Source organism: Myxine glutinosa, chromosome 9 (assembly GCF_964187855.1).
Source record: "Myxine glutinosa chromosome 9, kmMyxGlut1.1, whole genome shotgun sequence".
NCBI classification, from domain to species: Eukaryota; Metazoa; Chordata; class Myxini; order Myxiniformes; family Myxinidae; genus Myxine; species Myxine glutinosa.
The window spans coordinates 132,303,598-132,330,984 of record NC_136269.1 but is presented as its reverse complement, the minus strand read 5'-3'; the positions used below and the strand labels follow the sequence as shown (position 1 = coordinate 132,330,984).

Sequence of the window (27,387 nt, the reverse complement as noted above, 5' to 3'; positions counted from 1 at the left end):
CAGAACTCAAAACAGTCCTATCTTCCTTTTTTATGTGTAAAATTTTGATCTATTTTGTCTTACCTGAAATATTGGCCTTTGAAAAGATGAAAGGCGAATATACGGAAATGTCGTAATTCATTAAAAAAAAATTGCTGTAAACCGCACGGATGGCTTTTAGCTACTGTTGCGAGTAATAAATTTAAACTGGAATATATACTGCACATTTATGGATCCAAATTTGAAAAAAAAACAACAGCTTGCCTCATTTTTTGCCCCAGAGTGTATATAGAAGAAGAAGATTGTGTAGAAAATATTTTCTCATTTTATACTTATAGATTGAAAAATAAAAACAACTGACGTGTATTGGACTACTGCGAGCATATGCTCTCACATTTTGAACACCCCATGCAACGACCAAATAGCATTTTTATTTGTTGCAGCCACGACTGACGGTCACGTGATCACAAGTTGTTTCCATGTGTGCTGGAAACAACAACTTATGATCATGTGACCGTCAGTCGCGGTTCTGAGAGCATATACTCGCTCTCTTTTTAATGTTGAACTCAAGAATTTATGGCATGTGTTATATTTTCATATAATACATGCGTTGTGTTAATATCAACCCTTTCTTGGCTTTGTGTAAGTTGTACTTACAGTGTAAGCTGCTGGATCCTAAATCTACATTGGTGAAACACTTATGTGACTCGGTGCTTCAGGGAAGCTTGCATCGAGAAGCGAAGAAACGCCAGCGTCCTCTTGCATGAGCACTAAGCATTACTCCATGTGCACAATTCACGAATTACTTCATGGAGACGAGGTGTACCAGGGTCTGTAACAATTAAAGTTTGTATTAACGATTTCCCCCCTAATGTGTGAAGAGTATTCTACCATTTTGGTGTACTTTGATCCAAATTCGACATTCTTGAGTAATGTGCTTACGTAAACGGCCTTAACTAGTTGAGTATTTTTGTGTTTGCATGTTGCTAGCCAGCAGCCTGCTTGATAAATGTTGGACAAATGTAATATAAAATTGCTGGTTTCATATTTACTACAAGAACAAAGAAAACATGCAGTGATTATGTCATCAAGAACCAATCTGACTCTCTCCCCTCTCTCCCACGTGGGAAGCATGGGGCTTGGAACCTGCCAAATGGTGGAAGTCTGGCACATATAGAATTGAAAAAAATTGCAGGTAGAATCCTGTAAACCATAAATCTCAGTCTAATACTCGTACATTTGGCAGTGTTCGTGTGTTTGGACGATTACGGAGTATCAAATTTGAAGGACGATGTCCAACCTGCTTTGGGAATGCACAATTACAACAGCACAAGTGGACACACATCAGAGCATATATAAATTGGGGTATTTTTAGATCTCCCCACCAAAAATAAATAAATAAAAAGCACAAACACTGCTAATTCAACAGGTAAAAATAAAATAAAAAAATGGAAAAACATAGCAAAACCTGAAAACACAAAATGATCCCACATCCTACAAGGCCATCAAGATAACACAGTTTACATTATTTTCAATTCACATTGCTGGAGCATAATGAAACTTCACTAAACATCTTTTGTTTGCATTTAATTGAAAACATGTCCTTTTCTCCCTAACCCCCTTTCCAAACAAAAAACGAAACCAACATGGCCACTTAATAGAAACAACAACGGCAAAGTAGAAATTTAGCCAAAAGGACGACTTTTGACGGCTGGGTTACAGGAGAACGGCATATGCAATGGGGGACCACGACTGCACATGAGCAGCACAAGCAGAGATGAAGTTTTTACAATTTACAGATTATAGGAGTGAGTACGTAGCTTCTGCTGATAATCCAACTCCATGTGGCACAGAAAGCACTGAACTTGGGGAACAGAGGGTGGGGAGGAACGAACCCCAACATTGTAAAAGCTACTACCAACAGCACATCGATGTGCCAGCTATACCCTTCTACAAGAGCCTGCATTCCAATCCAAAGTCACGCCATCAACAATTAACAAGCGACTGAAGTACTCGAGTCCACCGCGGAATAGTGATGGACAAAATGCAGAAAATTTTGTCGACAAAACAATCTCCGAAGCAGCAAACGGTTCGTGCGCTTTGCTCGGAGTAAAGAAGCACATTTGACGGAGGAGGGATCTTGGACCGTTCCCACCGTTTAGAGGCCATTTTTCCCCGCAAAGCGGGGGTTGGCCTTTTCGGGGACCGTGGTAGTTGTTGTTTTTTTGGTCCCCTTTTTGAAGCAATGTTTTACGGCCGGATGCCCTTCCTGACGCCAACCCTTTTTGCCGCCTTTAACGACAAACAGGGAATTACCAGTGAACTGGTACTCAATTAGCCGACCTCGGAAGGATGACAGGCTGAGTCAACCCCCCTGGCATTAATTCGGCGATCGACCGAGATTCGAACCCAGGATCCTAGGATCCTAAGCCGGCACCCTAGCCGCTAGCCCAACACCAGGGATCTAAATAAATGCTCTCACCGTTGGACCTAAATCTTGGACCGTTCAAAGTACAGTATATATTTGTTTGGATTACATGAGCTAGCATTCATAGCAATCATAACTTTAAGGTAGAACATCAAGTTTTCATTCGCCTAATGCAAATGTCCAGTTGCGCTCGTTTCTCGGTGCACACCGAGCAGTTTGTCATTTTGAGACAACGAGAAGAATAAATAATTGTGCATTATATGGATGCTTGCCTATTTTATTTATACTCATGCTCCATCAATTTATTTTCCGCACTAAGCATCTGGTCAGGAAAGGGTCATCATCAGGTATCTGAATTAGGCTGATGTTACACATCTGGTGACGAACATGCTGACTGATGAGCGGCTCAATCGGAGAAAGCAAACGATAAAAACAGGTTATCAAATTCCCAGATGAAGGAGGGGGGTGGAGAAAGAAAATGAAATTAAGTTTCAGACATTTGCAAACAATAACTATAATTAGAAAAAATTAACACCAGCAAAAAAACAGCAATTATGATAGCTCAGCAAGAGAGGGCAAATGGTTGCAACAATAATATAATAGACAACTTGTACACAAATCATCGCCGTGTGCCATTTTGCAACGTTCATCACACTTCTTTAAAATAAAAACAAAAACAGCAGTTTATAGTCAAAATTTGTTTTGCTGCTAAATCCTAGTGGAAAAGCTCAACAACAGGCAACTATGACAGGTACATAGTAGCAACCAGCATCGCACAGCCAAGACAAGAGGTCCAATCGTCGTATACTGGCAGCACCAATGTGCGAATGGTAGGGCTGGAATGGCGTGCATGACCTGAGTGAGTGCTCTGTACAAATGTGCTGCCTAATGATGCTGGTGGCCCCGCGGAGCTCGTGTTCCTTCCTACACTCCGCCACGAAGAAGGCCCCCCTCCCACCCCAGCCCCAGTTTCTGCAGGCAGTCTGTCACAGCTTGTAGAGGATATCGTAGTGGCCCGGGCGATACAACAGGAACACACCGGGGCTTGAACCTTCGGGAAAATCGTGTTGATTTACGCCCCCGCAATCTCCCCTGTCCATGTATTCGACGCGGATGGAGATGTTCAGAGCCTGGGCCAATGCGATGATGTGGATGTGGTCACTCTCCTTGGCCATGGGTTCCACTTCCTGGCAAGGGTTGTGGTGGTACAATGTCTTCAGATGATCTGGCTTTAGCTCCACCCCCATACCAACAACACTTGTCAGCTTACGGGCATCATTGTTGTCAGTAAAAGATCTGCCCCATCACTATGTACTGTACGTAAGATGGTACATTTCTACACATCAGTGGTATTCTGGGAAATTTAAAGCATTGCAGAATCTCAACCTTAAAGTTGGGATTTTAAACTTTATTCATATAAAAAAATTAATTCTGCGTAAATGGTTGGGCGTAGAACTTGAGATGTCATAACCTGTTTAATGCAATTTAAAATGTGATGACATTAGTTATCAAAATTTAGCCAATCTTTTATTCGCCCCAAACATACAACTGCAGACTAACTAAATAAATAAATACATTTAAAAGCCGTATGATACAATTTGATTAAATTGTATACAGCACACACACACACAACCACAATATGCACTAAAAGTAGTGAGAGAAGCTGTCATTACGAATAATAAGAATATTCGTTCTTCCTTGCGTAATGAGCCATCACAAGTGATGACGTCACTTATTCCTTCAGCTGTGCCGGGAATTGCGAGTGCATGCACACAATTCCCATGCACACACGGAAAATGATGATTGTCCATATTTCCTACATCAGAAATGTCTTAATTCAGTCAGAATTTAAAATGTCATATTATACTTCCTTGTCTTTCATCAAGTCAGCGAGTTATCCCCGGCACACTAAGCAAATTCCAAATTCCTGCCCCTGGGAAGGCAAAAGTAAACCACTTGGTGTAATCCTTGCCATGGGACTGCAGCAGCCTAGTTGACAGGCGTAAGCTTAATATTTTGATTACATTCATTACCGTAGCGTTTAACTCAGGACAGGTAAACCAATTCAATCACTTTTGAAGTGTTTCACTTTTAGAGATGATGGGACAAGGTCGTAAGGATGTCCACAGGTAGTGGCACATGCTAACAACACAAGCACAACATGACCAGTATTGTGCAGGGTATATGGAATGGCATCACCACCCATGAAGAAGCAACTGAGCTAATCATCATCAGGAATGTCCTCTTGTCCTATTCTACCAATAAAACGTCTTTATAGCCTGTTGTTATTAACACTTCTTCATAGACAATGGTTAATTTCTGAAGACAACCACACATGGCCCCCACACCACCTTATGCTGTGCTTTCATAAAATTACCTGACTGCAGAATTCTTTAACAGTTCGCCCGCCCTCAACAAAGTGCTCAAAGAAAGCAGACTCCTTCTGCAGGTAGCCCGAAGTAAGGAGGCGGAGATAAACCACCACGTAGTCCGAAGTGTTTTGCTCGTTAAAGGCAGCGAGCAGCTCGGCTTCAGATATCTGCCGCTCCACCATCTCAATGAGGTCCATGAACTGAAGTGAAAGGGAATTTGTTCAACCAAATTCAGTGGAATCCCAGCCGGAGAACGTTTCCGTAACTGTTCAGTCTTACCGTGCTATGAAAGTCTTCTATTGTAAACTCTGGAAAACCCAGCGCCACAAGGTCATTTTTGCTCTTGGCTGCCACGGCTTTGAACCTGGGAATGAGAAGACATCCACATAACAAAAATGCACTGCAGGGTTCTATCCAGGTAAGTATGCATATTCTGGTGCCTTTACCCTCATTTATTGATATACTGTCGGACCCCGCTATTCACGGGTTCTGCATATTCACGGTTGATAAAATGCAACCTGTTTCTCTATTCACGGAAAAGTGTCCCGCAAATTTGCGTTTTTTTCTATTTGCATCCGTGTTCCGCGAAATCGCGGTTTTTTTTGTTTTCCTATTCACGGTTGTGGTCCACGAATTCACAGTTTTTCAGTGGCATTGAAACAATGCCGCGGCATACATTCACGGGATTTTCATCGACCTTCGTGGATTATCGTCGACATTCGCGGGATTTGCCTCGCCATTTGCGGGACTTTCATCGACCTTCGCGGATTATCGTCGACATTCTCTGGATTTGCCTATCTATTTGCGGATTTTGCCTCAGCATTCGCGATTTCATCCTCTCTATTCGCGGATTTTCGCGACTTGGGAACCTATCCACCCTTTGTCCATTGAAACAATGCCCCACTATTTGCGATTTCGCTATTCACGGATTTTCCAGGACCATATCCCCCGCAAATAACGGGGTCAAAGGGTATTTTTATACAATGCAACATACACATTTTGTATTATGTACTAACTAGCAAAGAACTGAACCTTATATACGGGTTAACTCCCCCACTTCTGTGATTTATAGTGTAATGTATTATGACTTGTAATACCGGCTCCCACCACTTCCTGAAGTATGATTTTTTTTTTTGGCAAGTCTATCTTCATGATGCTCATCATGCTCAGCATCGATACTTTCTTGGGTACTCCTATAATGTAACTATTAAAACATTTTGGCATCCATAACAATGATTTTCTTGTTATCACCGAAAGCGTTCCTGTGCACACCCCAAGTACAACCATTGGTTTCAACTAATTTTGTCCTGCGGTTCAGAAGTGCATAGAAGTCAAACATACAAAACCATGCTCGCACACATGCACACACAAACAAATGGACAGACGGACACAAGCAAACGGGCAGACGGATGGACACACAAAAAAGGACAGACACACACATATAAGCTGACAGACACAAACAGACGGATACGTAACTAACAGTCACACAAACAGACAGACACACAAACAGAATAACACAGACGGGTAGACGGACACACAAACAAACACGAGATGGAAACACAAACAAACAGAGAGAGGAAAATGCAAACAGACAGACGGACAAATGCACAGATGCACGCACAAATGGACAGACGTACGCACAGGCATACGTACAAACAAACAAACAGACGTATGCACAGACAGATATACACACAAACAAACAGACAGCGGTACACACAGATGGACAGACGTACGCACAAACAGACATACGCATAGACGGACAAATGGACAGAAAGGCAAAGAGACAGACACCCAAACAGACGGACACACAAACAGATGGGCACACAAACAGACGGACACACAAACAGACGGACACACAAACAGACGGACACACAAACAGACGGACACACAAACAGACGGACACACAAACAGACGGACACACAAACAGACGGACACACAAACAGATGGACACACAAACAGACTAACTGATGCACAAACAGATGGATGGACACACAGACAGACAGATAGATATGCAAAGACACTTCTTGAACTTGAGTGAAGTTGAGCGAAGTTGATAGCACGCCATTACAAACCCCCACGCTTCCCACCAATAGCAAAGTTGAAAGATGGTAAAAAGTTCCACCAGGATTGACCGAATATCAATATTTGAGTTTTAAAAAAATGTGCCCGTTTTTGCCCCTATAACCACAAGTCCCCACTTCTTGGGGAATGAACTGGGGTTAAATCCAAAAAGATTATTACATATTCCATGCATCCCCCAATGTTGATTGCATATACAAAGTTTCATGAAAAAAAACGTTTACAAATGTGCCCTTAATTGGTGAATATCTGCACAATCGTTACAGAGATAGCATGAACGACAGACAGATGGACGGAACCGATGACAATATCCTGCCATTTATTTTTCATTCTTTATACTCAGTAGTATGGTGTAAAGCTCGATTTCAAAATTTACTGTTGATTTAATCGTACAACGAAAAGTTTATCAAAGAGAATTTGTAAACTTCAGAGTAGCAATACTTATAACTATTTTGGGGAATGTAGTGAGGACAATAACTCCAACATGATTTTCAGAATCATTGGAATCTCCCGCGATGAAGCTAACTCCAAGGGCCTTTCACTCACTCACCGCAGGCAGGTTGGTGGTCTTTCCGTCTTCTACCGACTCCTCTCTGGCCTTGCCCCCCCAGCTCTCTCTGGGCTCTGTCCCCCAAATATTCCTACAGGTCACACAAGATCTGCCTGCAACCCTCTTATGGTCAAACTGCCAAAATCAAGACTCTCTGCTCACCTTCACTCCTTCATTCCTCTTTTCTCCTGCCTCTGGAACAAACTCCCTCACTCTCTTCAATCCCACTCCACCCTCCAGGTCTTTAAAACAGCTGTTCACCACCATCTCTTATCTTCCCCCATCCAAAACCTTGATATTTTCTACCCCCGCTAATTTCACCCCAAATCCTACACTTTTTTGAAATACCAACTTCTGTCCTGGAAGTCCTTGGTCTCCTTGTGTTTTACACCTCTCTCCCCCCCCCCCCCCCCGCCCTTCCCACGCCTCCCCCCCCCCAGGCCCTCTCCCTCCCGCGCTTCTCCCTGCTCTCAGGTGTTGTGTTTGTGTGCTTCCCCTCCTCTCCCCATCTTGTCTTCCGCTCCCTCTTTTTGTATGTTTTGTTTGTCTGGTTGATTTGTTTGTGAAATAAATGTTAGCTCTTTCACGAGCCTCGATTCAGTATACAAAAAACAAAAAACAAAACAAAAAAAAAACATATGTACCATTATTATACAGTTTGTACATTATTATACAGCAGGCTCAGTCAGGGTCACCCAGATAACTCAGATTGCAGAGCACTGGTACGGTTTTCCAGAGGACCTGGGTTCGATTCCTGGTCTGGGCGTGTAAATTTCCCACATATATCAATTAATTATTTAATAACAACAACAACAACAGGCATTTTAAGGCCATTTTCCCTGCAAGAGCGGGGGTAGCCTTGCGGTCCCCATGACAATCTTCTCCATTTTGCCCTATTTTCTGCATCTCCCCTTGTTAACCCCCTTGCCCGCATTTCTTCTTCGACCATCTTTAGCCAAGTCTTTCTCGGTCTTCCCCGTCCTCTACTTCCTTCTACATTCATTTCCATCACTCTTCTCAACCAGTCACTTTCATCCTTCCTCAACACATGACCAAACCATCTCAAACTGTTTCTCTTCACAGCATCCATCACAGGCTCTATTCCCATCATCTTTCACAATTCATCATTTGTCTTCCTCTCTCTCAACGATACTCCACACATCCACCGAACCATTCGCATTTCCACCCTTCCCAGCCTTCGTTGCTGCTCTACGTTCATTACCCATGTCTCGCTCCGATAAATCATAACACTTCTCACACATGCAGCATACACCTTTCCCTTCAGCTTCAACGACACTCCCCTCCTCGTCAGCACGCCACTCAGTTCCCGAAACTTCTTCCATGCACATCTCACTCTCGCAACCGTTGCCGAGTCTGATCCACCTTCTCCATTCAGCATGTCTCCTCGGTAACAAAATGTTTTCACACCTTCCAGCTTCACGCCGTCTCCAAGATCCAACTCAACATTTCCTCCATCTGCAGCTCCCTCTGTGCACACCTTACACTTGAATGTAGCTGCCACACTGGTTAATGACCCTCTCAAACCACTACATTTTTGATGAACCCACTCAGCGCACATTGTACATTGAATGGAATTCACTCCGACACCCTTCCTGCACACAGCACACGGCCACTTTCCAGTTCTTTCCACCTCACCGCATGCTTTACCACTTGCCATCACCTTCGTTTTTCCGATATTCACCTTCAGACCTTTTGTTTCCATACATTCCTTCCACTTGTTCATCTTCTCCTTCAGTCCATCCATACTTTCTGCAATCAACACCAGATCATCTGCATACAACAACTCCCACGGTAAACCCTCCTTTACGTTCCGAGCCAGCACCCCCATCACAGCTACAAATAGTAGTGGACTTAGTACCGACCCCTGATGCACTCCCACCTTCACCTCAAACTCACCACTGTTCCTGTCCTTCATCCTTACAGCTGTGCGCGCTCTTTTGTACATTGCCATCACTACTCTGATCAACCATTCCTCCACTCCTAACTTCCCCATTGCCCATGTCACTACTTCACGTGGAACCCTATCGAATGCTTTCTCCAGATCAACAAACCCAAGAAACAACTTCTTCCTCCTCTCCATGTACTTCTCCTGCAACTGCCTCACAATAAAAAGCACGTCTGTCATTCCTCCCTCTTCCTGGCATAAATCCAAACTGCATTTCGTCAATCTTCACTTTCAATTAATTATTTAATCCTGTTCATAAACCTTTTGTTGCCTTGTAACCCGGAATTAAAATGCATTAAATCAGACTTTTTTCCACCTTTATTTTTACATTGTAACCCAGAACTTCCAAGTGAAAAACAAATTCTACAAATTTCAGAAAATTAATTCGAATGAATGAAATGTAAACTGAATGAAATGGAATGAAAAATAAACTCAGAATGAAAGAAAAAGAACATCGATACACAAGCAATTAAAAAAAACATAAAACAAAGAAACAAACAAACAAAATTATTACCTTTGCAATAAAACATACCTTTGGAGTTCTTTCGGATTGTCCATCAATGCCTCCAGTTGGGAATAGCCAAAGGCTCGATAAAAGCAATTGCCATCCCTCCTCGTTGTCCGTACATGACCATACTTGCTGCCAAGATCCTGCAAAAATTATTGAATAACAGAAAGGGACTTGCATATCGAATGAATGACATCAAATACTCCTCCTGACATCGATGATTGAAAGGATCCTTCATCAAGTAGTGGAGGCATTCAAATGGCAATCCAGGAACAAGTAGAAACTCCAACACCGATGAACTCACCGCTGTGACAATTTGCAGATACTCTATTTGAATCTTGAATACAAAAACAACTATTTCCACAGATTCTTTAGCAATTAAATAAATATTAATAAACAATGGGCAAAGGCTGATGCTTGGCTTTTCTATAATAAATCAACACTTTTCTTGCCTCAACTCTGTCTTTTCCTCAAAATCTTGTGTCCCAACCCCATCTCTCTCTGTACCCACATTACCCAGTAAACCCCAGCTGCTCCTGGACTCTGTGTCCTTCTCTCCTGACAAGGTGGAGAAGTTTCTGTCAAACCTCGATTATGATTCTGCAACTCTCCCCTCTGGGCTGGTGCTCCTGCCAGCTCGTCTTCACGTTGTTGAAACCAAAGCGTTCAGAATCATTGGAATCTCCCGCGATGAAGCTATCTCCGAGGGCCTTTCACTTACTCACCGCAGGCAGGTTGGTGGTCTTTCCGTCTTCGACTGACTCCTCTCCGACCTTGCTCCCCCAGCTCTGTCTGTGCTCTGTCCCCCAAATATTCCTGCAGGTCGCACAAGATCTGCCAGCAACCCTCTTCTGGTGAAACTGCCAAAATCAAGACTCTCTGCTCACCTTCACTCCTTCATTCCTCTTTTCTCCCACCTCTGGAACAAACTCCCTCACTCCCTTCAATCCTACTCCTCCCTCCAGGTCTTTAAAACAGCTGTTCACCACCATCTCTTATGTTCCCCCATCCAAAACCTTGATCTTCTTTACCCCCGCTAATTTCACCCCAAATCCACTTTTTTGAAATACCAACTTCTTTCCTGGACGTCCTTGGTGTCCTTGTGTTTTATACTTCCCCCCTTCCCACGCCTCCTCCCCCCAAACCCTCTCCCTCCCAAACATCTCCCGATGTACCTGCTCTCAAATGTTGTGTTTGTGTGCTTCCCCTTCTCTCCCCATCTTGTCTACCGCTCCCCTTTTTATATACTTTGTTTCTCTGTTTGATTTGTTTGTGTGATAAATGCTAGCTCTTTCACGAGCCTCGATTCTGTATTTAAAAATAAATAAATAAAATAAATAAAGAAATGGAAAAGACGGCATCAGCCCACATGTTCCAAAATCCTGCTCTGCTGCTCGATCTCACCCTCTCGCTGTTCTCTTCACCCTTTTTGCTCGAGGTCATCTGCCATCAGCTTGGAAATCAGCCAACATCACGGCTTTACACAAAAAAGGTGCTAAAACAGATCCTTGCAACTACAGACCAATCAGCCTGCTTCCAATAATCAGCAAGGTCATGGAATCAATCATCACGGTCATGGAATCAATCATCACTTCTGATATTAAATCCTTCCTCTTCTCCAATGGCCTGATCTCTGATCATCAATTTGGATTCAGACCAGGTCACTCTACTCTGGACATGCTGCTTCTGCTGTCTCAACAATGGATGGAGGTCCTCAATGCCAAACAGGAAATCAGAGATGTTTCCCTTGACATATCCCCTGCCTTTGATATGATCTGACACCCCGCCCTGCTCACTAAACTCTCCTCCAATGGTATCCATGGAAACCTCTACATATGGCTCGCGGACTTCCTCTCCTGTCGTCGTCAACTTGTGGCTCTAAATGGAATTTGTCATCTCCTCTTCCTGCCCAGGCTGGAGGTCCTCAAGGCAATGTTCTGGGTCCTGTGCTTTTTCTTGTATTCATTAATGATCTCTCCGACTCTGGAAAATCCTCTATCTTTTTGCTGATGACTTTCCCCTTTACTTTATCCATACCCTTGATCTTTTCTACCCCCGTTAATCCACTCCAAATCCACCTCCTTCAAATTCCGTTTTCTTTCCTGAAAGTCCTTGTAGTGTCCATCTTGTTTATCCCGTGTACTCCGCCCCAGCCCTCTCCCTTCCACAGATCTCCTGATGTCCCTGTTCTCTATTGTTGTTGTGTTTCCCTCTCTTTCCCCCTCATGTCTCCCGCTCCCTTTATTATATGTTCTATGGGTTAGCTCTTACACAAGCCTCAACTTAGTATACCAATAAAAGCAAAAAAACACTTGGTATGACCAATATACATTATAGTCACTACCTGTATTTTCCTTTGGTAGACATTATCATCGTCCGTGTATTCTTTGTTCAGAAAAGAAATGTTAACTTTGTTCGATACAAGAGGAGTGGAAAGTGCAATCTGAAACGAAAGTATGAAAAGTAAGTCACTTCAAAAGAAAGACAAATTTGAATTCAAACAAGACTGAGCATTTGATAATGCTGAGCCGAGTTGGTGTACATAGATCATTGTACATCTGAGATTAACAATCTATATTAAAGTGGATCTGGGTGAGGGCACATACACAACAATCACCTCTCTGGTCCCGTTGGAAACAGGCAAGACTAATTAATGCTCAAACAAGTTGGTTAATGAGAACGGTTTAAAAAAAAAATTAATAAACCTTGACTTAAAGGGTACAGCACACAGACATTTATATCCTGAAATGTTATGAAAAGGAAGGTTTGAAATAAAACAAAAACTGAATCACCATTATGTAGAGATAAAATACTCATTTGGAGATTCAGAAATAACTAGAACGGCACTCAGAAGAGAGCATACCCTCCCACCTGCTGAACACTTTACGTTTTGTATCCCACTGATAGGCTGGATCTGGATTCGGACCTGAACCAAAATCTAATCGGCTTGTTCTTGTCATAGACCCAACTCATCTACCAAGTTTATTCATGTCATCCATAACTTTTTAAAATATGTTATATATCGCTTTTCACCCGATCTCTCAATGGTGAAGAATCACTTAAAAATTATTGTAGCCGGATCCGAATCCGGATCTTCACCAAAATCTAATCATTTTGTCTGTGTCTCATACACCACCTCTCTGCCAAATTTTGTCCGAATCCGTCCACAACTTTTTGAGATATCTTGTTCACAAACGGACAGACAAACAAACTAGAAATCTGTCAGAGACCGAGGACATGCCGGAATGTACTTTTTTTCAGGGGTGTTGGTTAGAAGGGAATCTGATAATGTTTGACAGAGTTATTAGTAAAAAAACAATGTTTGACCTTGAGTTCGACCTTTCAAGGTCACTCAAGATCAAAGGTCATGGTGCCAAATGAAATGTCGTATGTGACTTCCTATATGTCAGTAACAGTAAGTGTATGCATATATCTTGTACGTTTAGAGTTATAGTGGTTTGAAATATATTTCAAATGAAAACTCGACCCCCCTGATTTCACATTTTGGGTGACCTTGAGCTTGAGCTTGGACCGAGAGAGTTAAAAATTGGGCACAGTCTATTCCAGGGCAAGGCGAATATGTGTGTAAAGTATGGCGATGCTATGTGCAACGATGTAGATGTAGTACTGCGCACAAACAGACAGACAGACAGACAGACAGAAAATCAGTCAGAGACCGAGGACTTGCTGGAATGTACTTTTTTTAAATCGGCCATTTTGGATGAAGTTTTTCGGTTTTTCCCAGATGACGGCCAAACCACTTGACCGATGACGTCATCATTAATTGTTTTCTAAACTAATTTATTCCTAGATTATGCTCAATAAATATCATCTTGATCGGATGAAGTTTTGTACTTGTCGGAATTATGACGTCATAATGGAGGCACCTATGACATCATCATTAACATATTTTATTCCCCATGGAGAGTTCTTTACAATGAGCCATGTCTCAATTTTTTCTATTCACCACTTTCGGAGATGGTAGAGGTGCAAAGTTTTTCGGTTTTTCCAAGATGGCGGCCGAACCACGTGACCGATGACATCACCTTTTTTTTTTTCTCCACCAGTTTATGCTGACATGGCACTCAAGAAATTGCATCTTGATTGGATGAAGTTTTGTACTTGTCGAATTATGACGTCATAATGGAGGCCTTGGGCCTAGAGAGTTAAAAATTGGGCACAGTCTATTCCAGGGCAAGGCAAATATGTGTGTAAAGTATGGCGATTCTATGTGCAACGATGTAGACGTAGTGCTCCACACAAACAGACAAACAGACAGACAGACAGACAAACAGACAAACCAACCAACCAACATACTTGCCGGAATTTTTTCCGGCAAGTAACAAACAGAGACAGACAGACAGGGGTGAAAACACAACATCCATCCACCTTTGCTGGCAGAGGTAAAAAGAAAGTCCTTCGTTTGTGGGGATTTTGTCATCGTAAAATGGCTTTTCTGCCATATAATTTGGCAAAATTGTATCTCATCCTCACTTACCTCGTGCTGTATCCTTTCCTGCTGAGCCATTATTGCCTCGTCATATGCCTGAGTATCATCTGAAACATAAAAGGCAAGTTTATGTAACTTATTTTAAATTTATGTCATGTTATGGATAAAGATCATACAACTTTAATGATCTACACCAAAATGACATGTCAGCTCTGAGAACCATGCCGCCACTCACCACCAAAAGCCCTTCAAACACCCAAAGGTTCCAGAGCCATTCTTACCAAATATTCCCGTCTCATCACTATCCCCCCTGGCCTAGCGGGATAGCTGTCTACCCTGGGTTTGAATCTCAACCCAGGTATAAACTGCCAACCTATGGGTTCACATGCATGGCAAGACATCTATGTGTGTGCCGTACATTGGGAGAACGTTAAGCCGGATGAGCAATCTGTCAGCACTGGGAAGTTAACGGATGTTAAAAATCTCATACGGATCAATGCGGATGCTCACACAAATAATACACAATGTCCCAACCGCCCCAGGCCCTCTGCCTCCCACACATCTCCCGATGTCCCTGCCCTCAAATGTTGTGTTTGTGTGCTTCCTCCCCTTCTCTCCCCATCTTGTCGACCGCTCCCATTTTTATATATTTTGTTTACTTGTTTGTTTGATTTGTTTGTTTGATAAATGTTAGCTCTTTCACGAGCCTCGACTCTGTATACAAAAACAATAAAAATACGGATCCACTGTCAAGTCATCGATGCACCTCGAACTTGATGTCAAGTGTTATGTAAATTGTTATCCTTATGCTTCTTCATGTGAGGCTCTTAACCACTTGTAGGACCGTTTGGCGGGTGCCAGGATTCAAAAAGGATATCACTCGGCGTGCTCCGAGGATGCGTTTATTGGTGCTTGGGTGGGATTTCCCATGATGCAAGGTGGCATGGGAGGAGCTCGGCACAGAGTCTGAAAGGAGGTGCTTGCTTAGTTCTCGCCAAATCGTTTAGAAATCGTTTAACTCTGAATTTGTTTCAAGTAAAGTCGTTAAAAGTGAGGAATTACTGAATAAGAAACGAATAGAATAAAAAGGGTGTACCTTGATTTATCAATCAGCCAAAGCAAAAAACAACAACAACAAACCGACACATAAAACATACATTGAAGGGAGCGGGAGACAGGATGGGGAGAGAGAGGGAAGCACACAAGTACAATAGCAGAGAACAGGGACAACGGAAGATTTGTGGGAGGGAGAGGGCTTGAGGGGAGGAGGCATGGGAAGGGGGGTGCGAGAGGTATAAAACACTGATACTGCTAGAACTTCCAGGAAAGAAAGAAGTCGGGATTTCAAAAAAGGTGGATCTGGGGTGAATTAATGGGGGTAGAAGAGGTCAATTTAAACGCTGAAGCAGTTTCTAGGCTAATGGGCACAATCCTGGACGGGTCGCCACTCCAACGCAGGATACTCCAATGGCTCATTCATGGTACTCATTTTGTTGACTTCAGAAGGATGACGGGCTGAGTCAACCCACTTGGTGTTAATTCAACAGCATGGCAGGGGACGTTGGTGGACGTTAAAGTTCCCTTAATATATAAAGAGTGGGCGAGTTGTCACCGGCACCCTGAACAAATTAAAAATTCCTGCCCAAACTACTGCTGGGAGAGGGATCGCAAACTGCCCAGCATGACTCCAGGCATGGAAACTGCTTCGGTAGAACCAACGCTCTGTATCAGAGTATGCTACATCTCTGATCTGAAGATACCCAACAATCACTGTCATCAGCAAATTTCAGTATGACATTATCCAATCCAATCCCTGGTGTTGGTCCCTGGTGACAACATCCAATCCTGGTGTTGGGCTAGCGGCTAGGGTGCCGGCTTAGGATCCTAGGATCCTGGGTTCGAATCCCGGTCGATCGCTGAATTAACGCCAGGGGGGTTGACTCAGCCTGTCATCCTTCCGAGGTCGGCTAATTGAGTACCAGTTCACTGGTAATTCCCTGTTTGTCGTTAAAGGCGGCAAAAAAGGGTTGGCGTCAGGAAGGGCATCCGGCCGTAAAACATTGCTTCAAATAGGGGACCGAAAAACAACAACAACCACGGTTCCCGAAAAAGGCCAACCCCCGCTTTGCGGGGAAAAATGGCCTCTAAAGGTGGTTATTATCCGGTTTTTAGCTGCGACAAGCAGACAAACAGGACCGCGTTGTTGTTCTTGTTGTTGGGGTGCCTTTTTGAATAGCGCATGCGCATACACTCGGACATGCGTTGGTATGAAGTAAGAACATCGCGGACTAAAATCGCGATTTGTTTGAATTTTGTTTGAAAGACAAAAAGACGCCAGCGCATGCGTATAATTTAATGACTGGTCGAATTTGGTAGCGCATATTGCAACGGATATCCTCATGATTCTACACGTCGCAGCTGGTGACCACACTGTGGTCATTTTTTTTTTAAACATAGTCCGGCAGATATGTGAAGAATTGTGGTAGAATTGTGCCTTTGATGATACAAGCATGAAACTTGGCACACAGTTAGGGCATACCCTTACAGTGAAATTTGGATGTAGGGGCATTCCAGATTTCTCCTTGGCCCAAAATGGCGGCTAAGAAGGACATATTTACCTATTATTTCAGACTTGTCATTTGTGCTGCTATTGAAACACAATGTAATGAGCATATTATAAATTGTCATGTACATGCTATGCAATACCTTCATACTGGGTTCAAAATTGGAATCTACGGTGGCCTATAAGGGGCAGAACAAATGGTTTACCATTGCAATAGACAGGACTGGTCTCGCGGTGTAATTATTTAACTTTGCATGACTATCTGATTTCTCCTGGGTGTAATTTTGGTTCAATACCTTTATATGAACAACTTTGATGTAGCTTTATGAACTTTCCTATCATAGACTAGGTGACTATAAGGAACAATGCAAGGCTAGTGAAAAGTTACGAAAGCGAATTACTATATTTATGATAATAATGTATGTATTTCTTTTTCAGATGATAACTCGACTGCACTGCACCTTCGCTCATTGACTGTAGTAGCTACCTAGATTTGGTTCCCAATTTGTATATTGATTGGATGGTGGTGGTGGATAATGCTTAATTGACAATGGCCAACAAAAATTTCAAGCTATTAGACCCCCAAAGCCCTAGTACATCTGGAACAAACATGCCTTATCTGACAGATTGGGAGAAGTGTGTGTTATGTCAGGAGGTCACCGATGAGGCCCTTGCCTGTCCAGCTGATTCCAAGCGAACCACAGGGTCCGGATACCAAACTCTTGCAGATTATCTCCTCACCTTCAGCCAGATGGGCTGCCTGCCAAAATCTCTAGAACTGTCCCGCCTGGACGATGGTGAAGGTATCCAGTCAACCTTCCAGAGCCACAAGGCTAAGTGGCATGATTCATGCAGACTGAAATACAACAAAACTGAACTGCATCGGGCACAAAAAAAGAGAAACGTCTAGTGAAGAAACCGCAAGTGTCTCAAGAAAGTACACCCGTCACAGAGTACATGTAGACCACACACAGCCACAGCCTGAAAAGTGTTTCTTTTGTGACAAACCAGCGGGTACTAATTCTCTGCGAAAAGCTTCCACCTTCGACCTCGATAAACATGTCAGGACAGCTGCCCTGAAACTAGGAGATCAGGCACTTCTTGCTAAACTGAGTGCAGGTGACCTTATAGCACAAGATGCACAGTACCACGTGAAGTGTCTGGTGTCACTTTATAGCAAAGCAAGGGCCACAAGCACAACACTGAATGAACAAGATGATATCAATCACGGTATAGCACTTGGAGAGCTAGTGTCCTACATCGATGATGCCCGCACAGATGCTCTTGTGACACCAGTGTTCAAGCTGGTAGACCTAGCAAGACTATACACCACCAGGCTGGAACAGCTTGGAACAGTCTTGACCAGGCGTGTCCACTCCACCAAACTCAAAGATCGAATCATGACATATTTTCCAGACCTAGAGGAGCACATGTCCGGTCGAGATATTCTGCTTGCTTTCAACCAGGATGTTGGCTCAGCCCTTCAGAAGGCATGGGATCACGACACTGACAGTGATGGAGTTTGTCTTGCTAGAGCCGCAAATATAGTTCGTAGAGACATGTTGAAAATGAACTCAACATTTAGTGGTTCATTTGAAGCCCACTGCCAAGAACATTCGGTACCTAATTCGCTTGTATCACTAGTTTCTATGATCTTGAATGGTCCTAACATCCAAGAGCAGTCAAGCCACTCGTCGGTATCAACACCTACTCTCACAATCTCACAACTCCTTATGTTCAACAGTTACTCACGCCGCAGAGAGAGTAGCAGTACTACCACGTCCACGAGGCACAGTCACAATCGGGAGACTCCCCTGCCTGTGTACCTGGGCACCCTTATCCACACAAAGACTCGAAAAAGAGACCTGGTTGATACTATGTTCAACCTGGGTCTCTCGATCTCCTATGACAGGGTGCTTAGCATCTCCACGGACTTGGGGAACAGAATCTTCCGTTTCTTCCAAAATGAGGGTACAGTTTGCCCCCCTGAGCTAAAAAGTGACCTCTTCACAACTGGGGCAGTGGATAACATTGATCATAACCCCAGTTCAACAAGTGCCCACGACTCCTTCCATGGCACTGGCATTTCACATTTCCAGCACCCAAATAGCGATAGCCGTGGAGTTCAACGGGTAAACCCAGATGACACATCAACAACAGATGCACACCTGCCACAGTCATACACCATCGTACCTCCTGTTGTTCTGGGTAAATGTGACCCACCTGTACCCAAGCTAGCGGGTCCCAACAAAAGCAACTGCCAACTCATCCCTGAAGCAATGCAGATTGAGTACAGGTAACTAATTATTGTGTTTGAACTGTGGACAGTTATATGTGTACCTAAATAACCAAGACTTGTTAACTTGTGTGGACTTGTTTGTTCTTAATTGTGTTCATTATCTTGCATTTTGACAGGTGGCTGGAGCAGATGGAGAAGACAGTGCTATCTGACACACCACTTAAGGGAGACGAGACAGTATCATGGGCTGGATACCATGCCAGCAAGCAGTCTATTCCAGAAGAACCAGAGTGTAGTGTGGCCTTAACTTCATTGCTGCCTCTCTTCTATGACCAGGCAAAATCTGTGGCAATGATTCGTCACTCCATGGATGTCATCAAGAAAGCAATCGATATTCTGAATCCAGGTCAGATCCCTGTAATCACACTTGATCAGCCACTGTACACACTTGCCAAACAGATCCAATGGAGATGGCCAGAAACACACGGAGAAGATCACTTCGTCATGGTCTTTGGTGGACTCCATATTGAGATGGCAGCATGGAAAACCCTCGGTGACCTTCTGGATAGCAGTGGGTGGACAGGCGTTCTGATGCTTGCAGGGGTTGCTACAAGTGGTACTGCTGATTCCTTCCTGAAAGTGACCCATGTGACACGCACACGACGAGCACACCAAGTCACAGCCAGTACTCTCTATCTTCTCCTGAAGGAAGCCTACAGCCAGTACACCAGTGGACTAGATGAGGGACAGGATACGATACCACTAGATGACTGGTGCGGTGAACAAGCCAATGCAAGTCCACAGTTTCAGTTCTGGTTCCTAATTATGCAGCTAGAACTGGCAGTCCTGATCTATGTGAGATCCGTCCGTGAAGGAAACTTCCAACTGTACACTGATGCCCTGACCAAGCTTGTACCATGGTTCTTCGCCTTGGGACATACAAACTATGCCAGGTGGATCCCAGTTCACTTGCGCGACATGGTGACACTTGCAACAAAGCATCCAACTGTATACGCACAGTTTCTGGCAGGAAACTTCACCATGAAGAAGACTACACGTGCATTCTCTGCCATAGCCTTAGACCAGGCACACGAGCAAAATAATGCATTGGTGAAAGGTGATGGAGGGGCTGTAGGTCTTACGGAGAATGCTGCAGCTTTGCGCCGATGGATGGTGTCTGGTCCAGAGATGGCCAAACTGATCTATAAGTTCGAGGCCACAACAGAAAAAAGAATTAGGAAAACTGAACTAAAACACCATGAACAGACAAAGCACACGCAGGTAGCCTTTGCTCGAGATGTGAGAGCACTCACCCGTGTCATAGGAGAGATGGGGAACCCATTCTGTGACGACAGCAAAGATCTCTTGGTGCTAGACAGCAGAGACCTGGCAGACCCAGCAGTCATCAACACCCTTTACCAGATCGAGAAGCTGGGAAAAGAACAGTATGACACATATGTGAACGAGAGGCTTGTACATCAGACAAAGCCTATCACTGACCCAATAAAAAGAAACAATCTCCCTCTCTTCAGCCGACCCCCAGTCAGAGAGAAGTCAAGAACAGAGTTGAAGGTGGTATCTCTGAAGAATGACTGCGTTCTGTTCTCCAGGCTGTTTATTGCATCCCAGACACGGAATGGAGATCTTGATGAATTCTTTGCACATGAAAACCAAGCTTGTCCCCCTGCATTGTCACAAATGGGCAAAATCCGGCTTGGAACCAAGTCTGATCTGGTTGGGTGCTTCGAAGATCTGATCACCTCACGGGAAAATGATGATGTAAGCCCCCCTGTTGAAGTCATGATCCTGGATGGAGCAGCCATCGTGAACATGCTGGCACCTCGTAATGCGAAGACCTTCTCTGAGTATGCATCACTAGTATTCTTGCCATACATCACATCTCAGATACAAAATAAGAGCAGGGTTGATATTATCTGGGATGAATATTTCCCAGACAGTTTGAAAGCCGACACCAGGAAGACGAGGGGTAAAGGCACCAGGAGACGAGTTGAGCCATCTAGTTCCATCCCTCGAAACTGGCAGGCCTTCCTTCGCATAGACGAGAACAAGGTGGAGTTGTTTGACTTTCTAGCAACGAGGATAGCAAACATTGAGACTGACAAGCAAATCGTCACCACAAACCACAAATAAGTTTTTTGTACACAGCCACGAGATGTTACTGGTCTTTCCCCGTGTAGTCACGAGGAGGCAGATACAAGGATACTACTCCATGTCCAAGATGCAGTCAGACAGGGCTATACCAAGGTGTCAATCTGCACAGTGGACACAGATGTTTTGATCCTTGCAGTGGCAGCAACTGGATATCTTGACATCGATGAACTCTGGGTTGCTTTTGGCACAGGGAAGAATTTCAGGCACTTGGCAGCTCACGAGATGGCTGTGGCACTGGGACCAAACAAGTGCCGAGGGTTGCCATTCTTCCACGCCTTCACTGGGTGTGACACCGTGTCCTGCTTCGGCGGAAGGGGGAAGAAAACAGCATGGGAAACATGGAAAGCCTATGATGAGGTCACCTCAGCTTTCTGCGCACTGGCTGCCACACCAACCATTTCAACTGCAAATGACAACATGGATCCACTGGAGCGTTTTGTTGTTCTGCTCTACGATCGAACAAGCAGCCAGGAACATGTTAACGATGCCCGCAAGCATCTCTTCACCCAGACTGGTAGATCAATAGAGGCTATCCCACCAACGCAAGAAGCCCTCAGACAACACATCAAGAGAGCTGCCTACCAAGCCGGCTTTTGTTGGGGCCAGATGATGATTTGCGCACCTGAGCTCCCATCGCCAAGTGAATGGGGTTGGAAACAGAGTAATAACGGCTGGGGGATATATTGGACAACCCTCACAGAGGCAACTGAGGCATGCCGACAATTGATTAGATGTGGATGCAAGAAGGGTTGCAGGAAACAGTGCAAGTGTGTTAAGGCCGCACTCCAGTGCTCAGCTCTGAGTGTCACTGTGCAGGGGAGTGCACACGATAGTATACAGGAGGAATAACACACCTGTTACATATACACAAACATGTGGAAGACTGTTTTGTAGACTGTTTTTATAGTGAAAGTCACTTCCACAGCGTTAATGTGGCATTTTCACTTCATTTCCATTGTGTTTCTGGAGTTTGCTCAAAATAGCTCAAAAAGTAATTATTTTTGTAAAGAATAAGGACCAAATAAATGTTATGTGAGTTTGTTGACATTTAATTATGATCTTACAACCTGTTTACGTGAAAAAAACATCATAGGTGTGCTTGAGCAATAAGTAAATCTAGTTTTATAGACATCGGTACTGTGTATCTTATTATCCGTAAACGGCCATTTTTAAAATGGCCGCCATTTTGTCCCTAGGAAAAGATTTGAATGCCCCTATATCCAAAAATCTTCCTAGTAGTATGCTCTATCAGTGTTCAAAATTTCATGCTTGTATCACCAAAAGCACAATTTTTTCACATATCTGCTGGGCTACAATAATAATTCATATGGAATAAAAAGCAAAGGGGATAACACACAGATTTGTGGAGTTCCAGTGTTAAAAGCAAATGTTCTGAAAGAAGGTTCTTGACAACATCCTATTGAATTTGGTCCTGTAGAACATCGCTGATCCACAGAATCAACACCGATACACCAAGATTCTGCATCTTCAGGATGAGACGATGTGTTTGAATCGTATTGAACGCAGAAGTCAATGAATGTTGCTCGTGCATAGCAACCATCTTGCCCATATGTTGTTGACGACCATTTGCCAAAGTCAAAGCTGCGTCATGGCCAGGTTTGCTTTTATTCCTGAAATGTCAGGTTTGCATTCTTGTCATATTTTGACAAGTTTTGAATGAGGGATATCAAGTAAACTTGAAATTGTAGGATAAAGTTGTTATGCCTACTACTACTACTACTACTACTACTACTACTACTACAACTACAACAACAACAACATGCATTTTAAGGCCATTTTCCCTGCTAGAGCGGGGGTTAGCCTTGCGGTCCCCATGACAATCTTCTCCATTTTGCCCTATTTTCTGCATCTCTCCTTGTTAACCCCCTTGCCCGCATTTCTTCTTCCACCATCTTTAGCCAAGTCTTTCTCGGTCTTCCCCGTCCTCTACTTCCTTCTACATTCATTTCCATCACTCTTCTCAATCAGTCACTTTCATCCTTCCTCAACACATGACCAAACCATCTCAACCTGTTCCTCTTCACAGCATCAATCACAGGCTCTATTCCCATCATCTTTCGCAATTCATCATTTGTCTTCCTCTCTCTCAACGATCTCCTTGAGTACCAGTTCACTGGTAATTCCCTGTTTGTTGTAAAAAGGCGACAAAAAGGGTTGGCGGCAGGAAGGGCATCCGGCTGTAAAACATTGCTTCAAAAAGGGGACCAAAAAAACAACAACAACCACGGTTCCCGAAAAAGGCCAACCCCCGCTTGCGGGGAAAAATGGCCTCTAAAGGTGTTTTTTTTTTTTTTTCTCTCAACGATACTCCGCACATCCACCGAACCATTCGCATTATCCCTACGATTGGTTATCCAACTACAAAGTTGTTATCCCTACGATTTTTGAAAATTGTAATCGGCTCTGTCCATCCGCCCATCATGCTCTTTTTGATATTGGGTCATTCCTGATGGAACCTTTTGCAATTTAAGATTTCCTTTAGGTGGGAAGTGTGGGGACTTATGATGGCGCGCCATAAAATTCACGAATTGGGCAAGTTGTCAAGCTCAAACCTAACTGTCAAAATAATAAATTCCAACCAACTGTTGTTGTGGGTTTGTTGTGCAGGCAGAGCACTCCTTGGAGTAATATTGAGTGGAGCACCGCTGGGACTGAGGCCGTATGGAGCACCCAGGACTGACGTGATGTGGAGCATCCGGGACTGACGCAGAGTGGAGCACCCCTGGGACTGACACAGTGTGGAGCATCCGGGACTGACGCGGAGTGTAGCACCCCTGGGACTGACGCGGAGTGGAGCACCCCTGGGACTGACGCGGAGTGTACCACCCCTGGGACTGACGTGGAGTGGAGCACCCCTGGGACTGACGCGGAGTGGAGCACCCCTCGGACTGACGCGGAGTGGAGCACCCCTGGGACTGACGCGGAGTGGAGCACCCCTGGGACTGACGTGGAGTGGAGCACCCCTGGGACTGATGCGGAGTGGAGCACCCCTGGGACTGACGCGGAGTGGAGCACCCCTGGGACTGACGCGGAGTGGAGCACCCCTGGGACTGACGCGGAGTGTACCACCCCTGGGACTGACGCGGAGTGGAGCACCCCTGGGACTGACGTGGAGTGGAGCACCCCTGGGACTGACGCGGAGTGGAGCACCCCTGGGACTGACGCGGAGTGGAGCACCCCTGGGACTGACGCGGAGTGGAGCACCCCTGGGACTGACGTGGAGTGGAGCACCCCTGGGACCGACGTGGAGTGGAGCACCCCTGGGACCGACGCGGAGTGGAGCACCCCTGGGACCGACGCGGAGTGGAGCACCCCTGGGACCGACGCGGAGTGGAGCACCCCTGGGACCGACGCGGAGTGGAGCACCCCTGGGACCGACGCGGAGTGGAGCACCCCTGGGACCGACGCGGAGTGGAGCACCCCTGGGACCGACGCGGAGTGGAGCACCCCTGGGACCGACGCGGAGTGGAGCACCCCTGGGACCGACGCGGAGTGGAGCACCCCTGGGACTGACGCGGAGTGGAGCACCCCTGGGACTGACACGGAGAGCAGTACCCCTGGGACTGGCGGGGAGTGGAGCACCCCGGGACTGGCGGGGAGTGGAGCACCCCGGGACTGGCGGGGAGTGGAGCACCCCGGGACTGGCGGGGAGTGGAGCACCCCGGGACTGGCGGGGAGTGGAGCACCCCGGGACTGGCGGGGAGTGGAGCACCCCGGGACTGGCGTGGAGTGGAGCACCCCGGGACTGGCGTGGAGTGGAGCACCCCGGGACTGACGTGGAGTGGAGCACCCCTGGGACTGACGCGGAGTGGAGCACCCCTGGGACCGACGCGGAGTGGAGCACCCCTGGGACCGACGCGGAGTGGAGCACCCCTGGGACCGACGCGGAGTGGAGCACCCCTGGGACCGACGCGGAGTGGAGCACCCCTGGGACCGACGCGGAGTGGAGCACCCCTGGGACCGACGCGGAGTGGAGCACCCCTGGGACCGACGCGGAGTGGAGCACCCCTGGGACCGACGCGGAGTGGAGCACCCCTGGGACCGACGCGGAGTGGAGCACCCCTGGGACTGACACGGAGAGCAGTACCCCTGGGACTGGCGGGGAGTGGAGCACCCCGGGACTGGCGGGGAGTGGAGCACCCCGGGACTGGCGGGGAGTGGAGCACCCCGGGACTGGCATGGAGTGGAGCACCCCGGGACTGGCATGGAGTGGAGCACCCCGGGACTGGCGGGGAGTGGAGCACCCCGGGACTGGCGGGGAGTGGAGCACCCCGGGACTGGCGGGGAGTGGCGCACCCCGGGACTGGCGGGGAGTGGAACATCCCGGGACTGGCGGGGAGTGGAGCACCCCGGGACTGGCGGGGAGTGGAGCACCCCGGGACTGGCGGGGAGTGGAGCACCCCGGGACTGGCGGGGAGTGGAACATCCCGGGACTGGCGGGGAGTGGAGCACCCCGGGACTGGCGGGGAGTGGAGCACCCCGGGACTGGCGGGGAGTGGAGCACCCTGGGACTGGCGGAGAGTGGAACATCCCTTAGGACTGATGAGGAGTGGAACATCCCTTAGGACTGATGAGGAGTGGAACATCCCTGGGACTGATGAGTGGAACATCCCTGGGACTGGCGCAGAGTGGAGCACCCTTGGGACTGGTGTGGAGTGGTACATCCCTGGGACTGGCGTGGAGTGGAACACCCCTCTGATTAACGTGGAGTGGGTGTGAGAGTTTTCCAAATTGTCTTTACTCCCTCCACTCCTACCTGCAACTCCCGCAGTATATTCTCCCAACTATTGATAATTCCCCTGACTGTTCGTATATAAATATTGAAGCAAGATAATTATTTAAGAATCTTGCAATCTCACTTTCATCACTAACCAATCTCCCTGTACTATTCCGCAATGGGCCCACACTTGCCTCAACCTTTTATTCACCTTCCTGCAAATATGTTTCATATTCTTAGCCATCCATAAAGTTTTCATATTCTCCCTTGGCTTGTCTAGATATTTGCTTAACGAACCTGTTTACTCCTATATTGATCTAAAAGCGACTCCAGCCATGCTGTATTATACCTAATAATCAATAGCATTCCTGACATCCTTCTGCCTCAAGATTTTGACTCCTCATTGGAATAAACTTGCCCTGTGTCTTTGTGATGCTGATTGGGGCCTCCTCCATCTTGTCCCAAACGCCTCCTCACGTCCTCAAGCATCTTAAAAGCCAATAAGCTCACTCTACTGACTACTGTCCGCAACTATATTATCTCTAGTCCCTAAACTAGCTCCGACTCACATCTTCTCCACCATATTCGGATCAATATTTAAAAAGAGGTTTTCCAATGCACTCCATATTGACTATGGTGGGATTAGCTCCAAACTGACTGAAAAAAAAAAAATCAATCGTCGACGAGAGTGGAGGAAATCGCTCCATGTTCAAATCCAACCCCGCACATCCCTCTCCGACTCTGGCAAACTGTCACTGGTCCCAAAATTCCCAAGGCTCCATGTCCCCGTTCCCAACCTCAGAGGCACGATCCGATTCGCTTCCCATACGTCTTTAAAAATCGTTTCATCCGACAGGAATGACAGAAACACAAGGCCGTTGTCGTTGATGTGACCGTGACAGCAAATGAATCAACCTCAACCAACCAGCAAAATCAACAACCGCCCGACGATCCCCTCACGCTCGAAACCATAAACACATCACAAACTACCACGAACCTTGCACCTCAACTTTAACCCGAGCCGACCCCACCGGCTGTTCTTGCTTTAGGTCCTTTGGCTGTTTCTGTTGCCTCTGTTCACTCGCCATCTTGGTGAAGTAAACGTCCGGGCGGTGTATGATCAGCAACCGCTGGTGGGTTGATTTGATTTTCTCGTTAAGATTAATTGTTTTTCTGTTTCTCAGATTAATTAAAGTTATATGTCTGCATACAGTAACTTGAAGAAATTATAATGCGATTTCGCCCAATAACGACTCATTCACTAAATCGGCGGTGTAATAATAAATAAATATCATGGAATGTATTTTTCCCTTCCAGTTTCAAATTTTCCAGTATGCTTAACG

General features: G+C 45.6%; 1 protein-coding gene across 2 annotated transcripts; it reads right to left on the bottom strand.

Moving 5' to 3' along the window:
* Positions 1 to 1,550: 1,550 nt before the first annotated feature.
* OTUB1 (OTU deubiquitinase, ubiquitin aldehyde binding 1) lies at positions 1,551 to 27,156 on the bottom strand. Of its 2 annotated transcripts, none has more exons than XM_068128128.2 (7): positions 27,042 to 27,156; positions 14,381 to 14,439; positions 12,227 to 12,325; positions 9,907 to 10,025; positions 5,059 to 5,143; positions 4,785 to 4,979; positions 1,551 to 3,594 (listed from the first exon to the last, which is right to left on the bottom strand). In XM_068128128.2, exons 1-7 carry the CDS (start codon positions 27,130 to 27,132, stop codon positions 3,394 to 3,396), a joined length of 849 nt encoding a protein of 282 aa, XP_067984229.1. In that variant the 5' UTR covers positions 27,133 to 27,156; the 3' UTR covers positions 1,551 to 3,393. The 2 variants fall into 2 exon arrangements, with proteins under 2 accessions (XP_067984229.1, XP_078641081.1); XM_078784955.1 differs by lacking the exon at positions 27,042 to 27,156 and adding an exon at positions 23,338 to 23,452.
* Positions 27,157 to 27,387: the final 231 nt, after the last annotated feature.

Coding starts and splice junctions, on each gene's coding strand:
- OTUB1 (XM_068128128.2), bottom strand. CDS start 27,132: ATGGCGAGTGAACAGAGGCAACAGAAACAGCCAAAGGACCTAAAGCAA. Junction 14,440..27,041: donor GGTTAAAGTTGAGGTGCAAG/GTTCGTGGTAGT, acceptor TTTATGTTTCAG/ATGATACTCAGGCATATGAC. Junction 5,144..9,906: donor AATCCGAAAGAACTCCAAAG/GTATGTTTTATT, acceptor TCTCATTCCCAG/GTTCAAAGCCGTGGCAGCCA.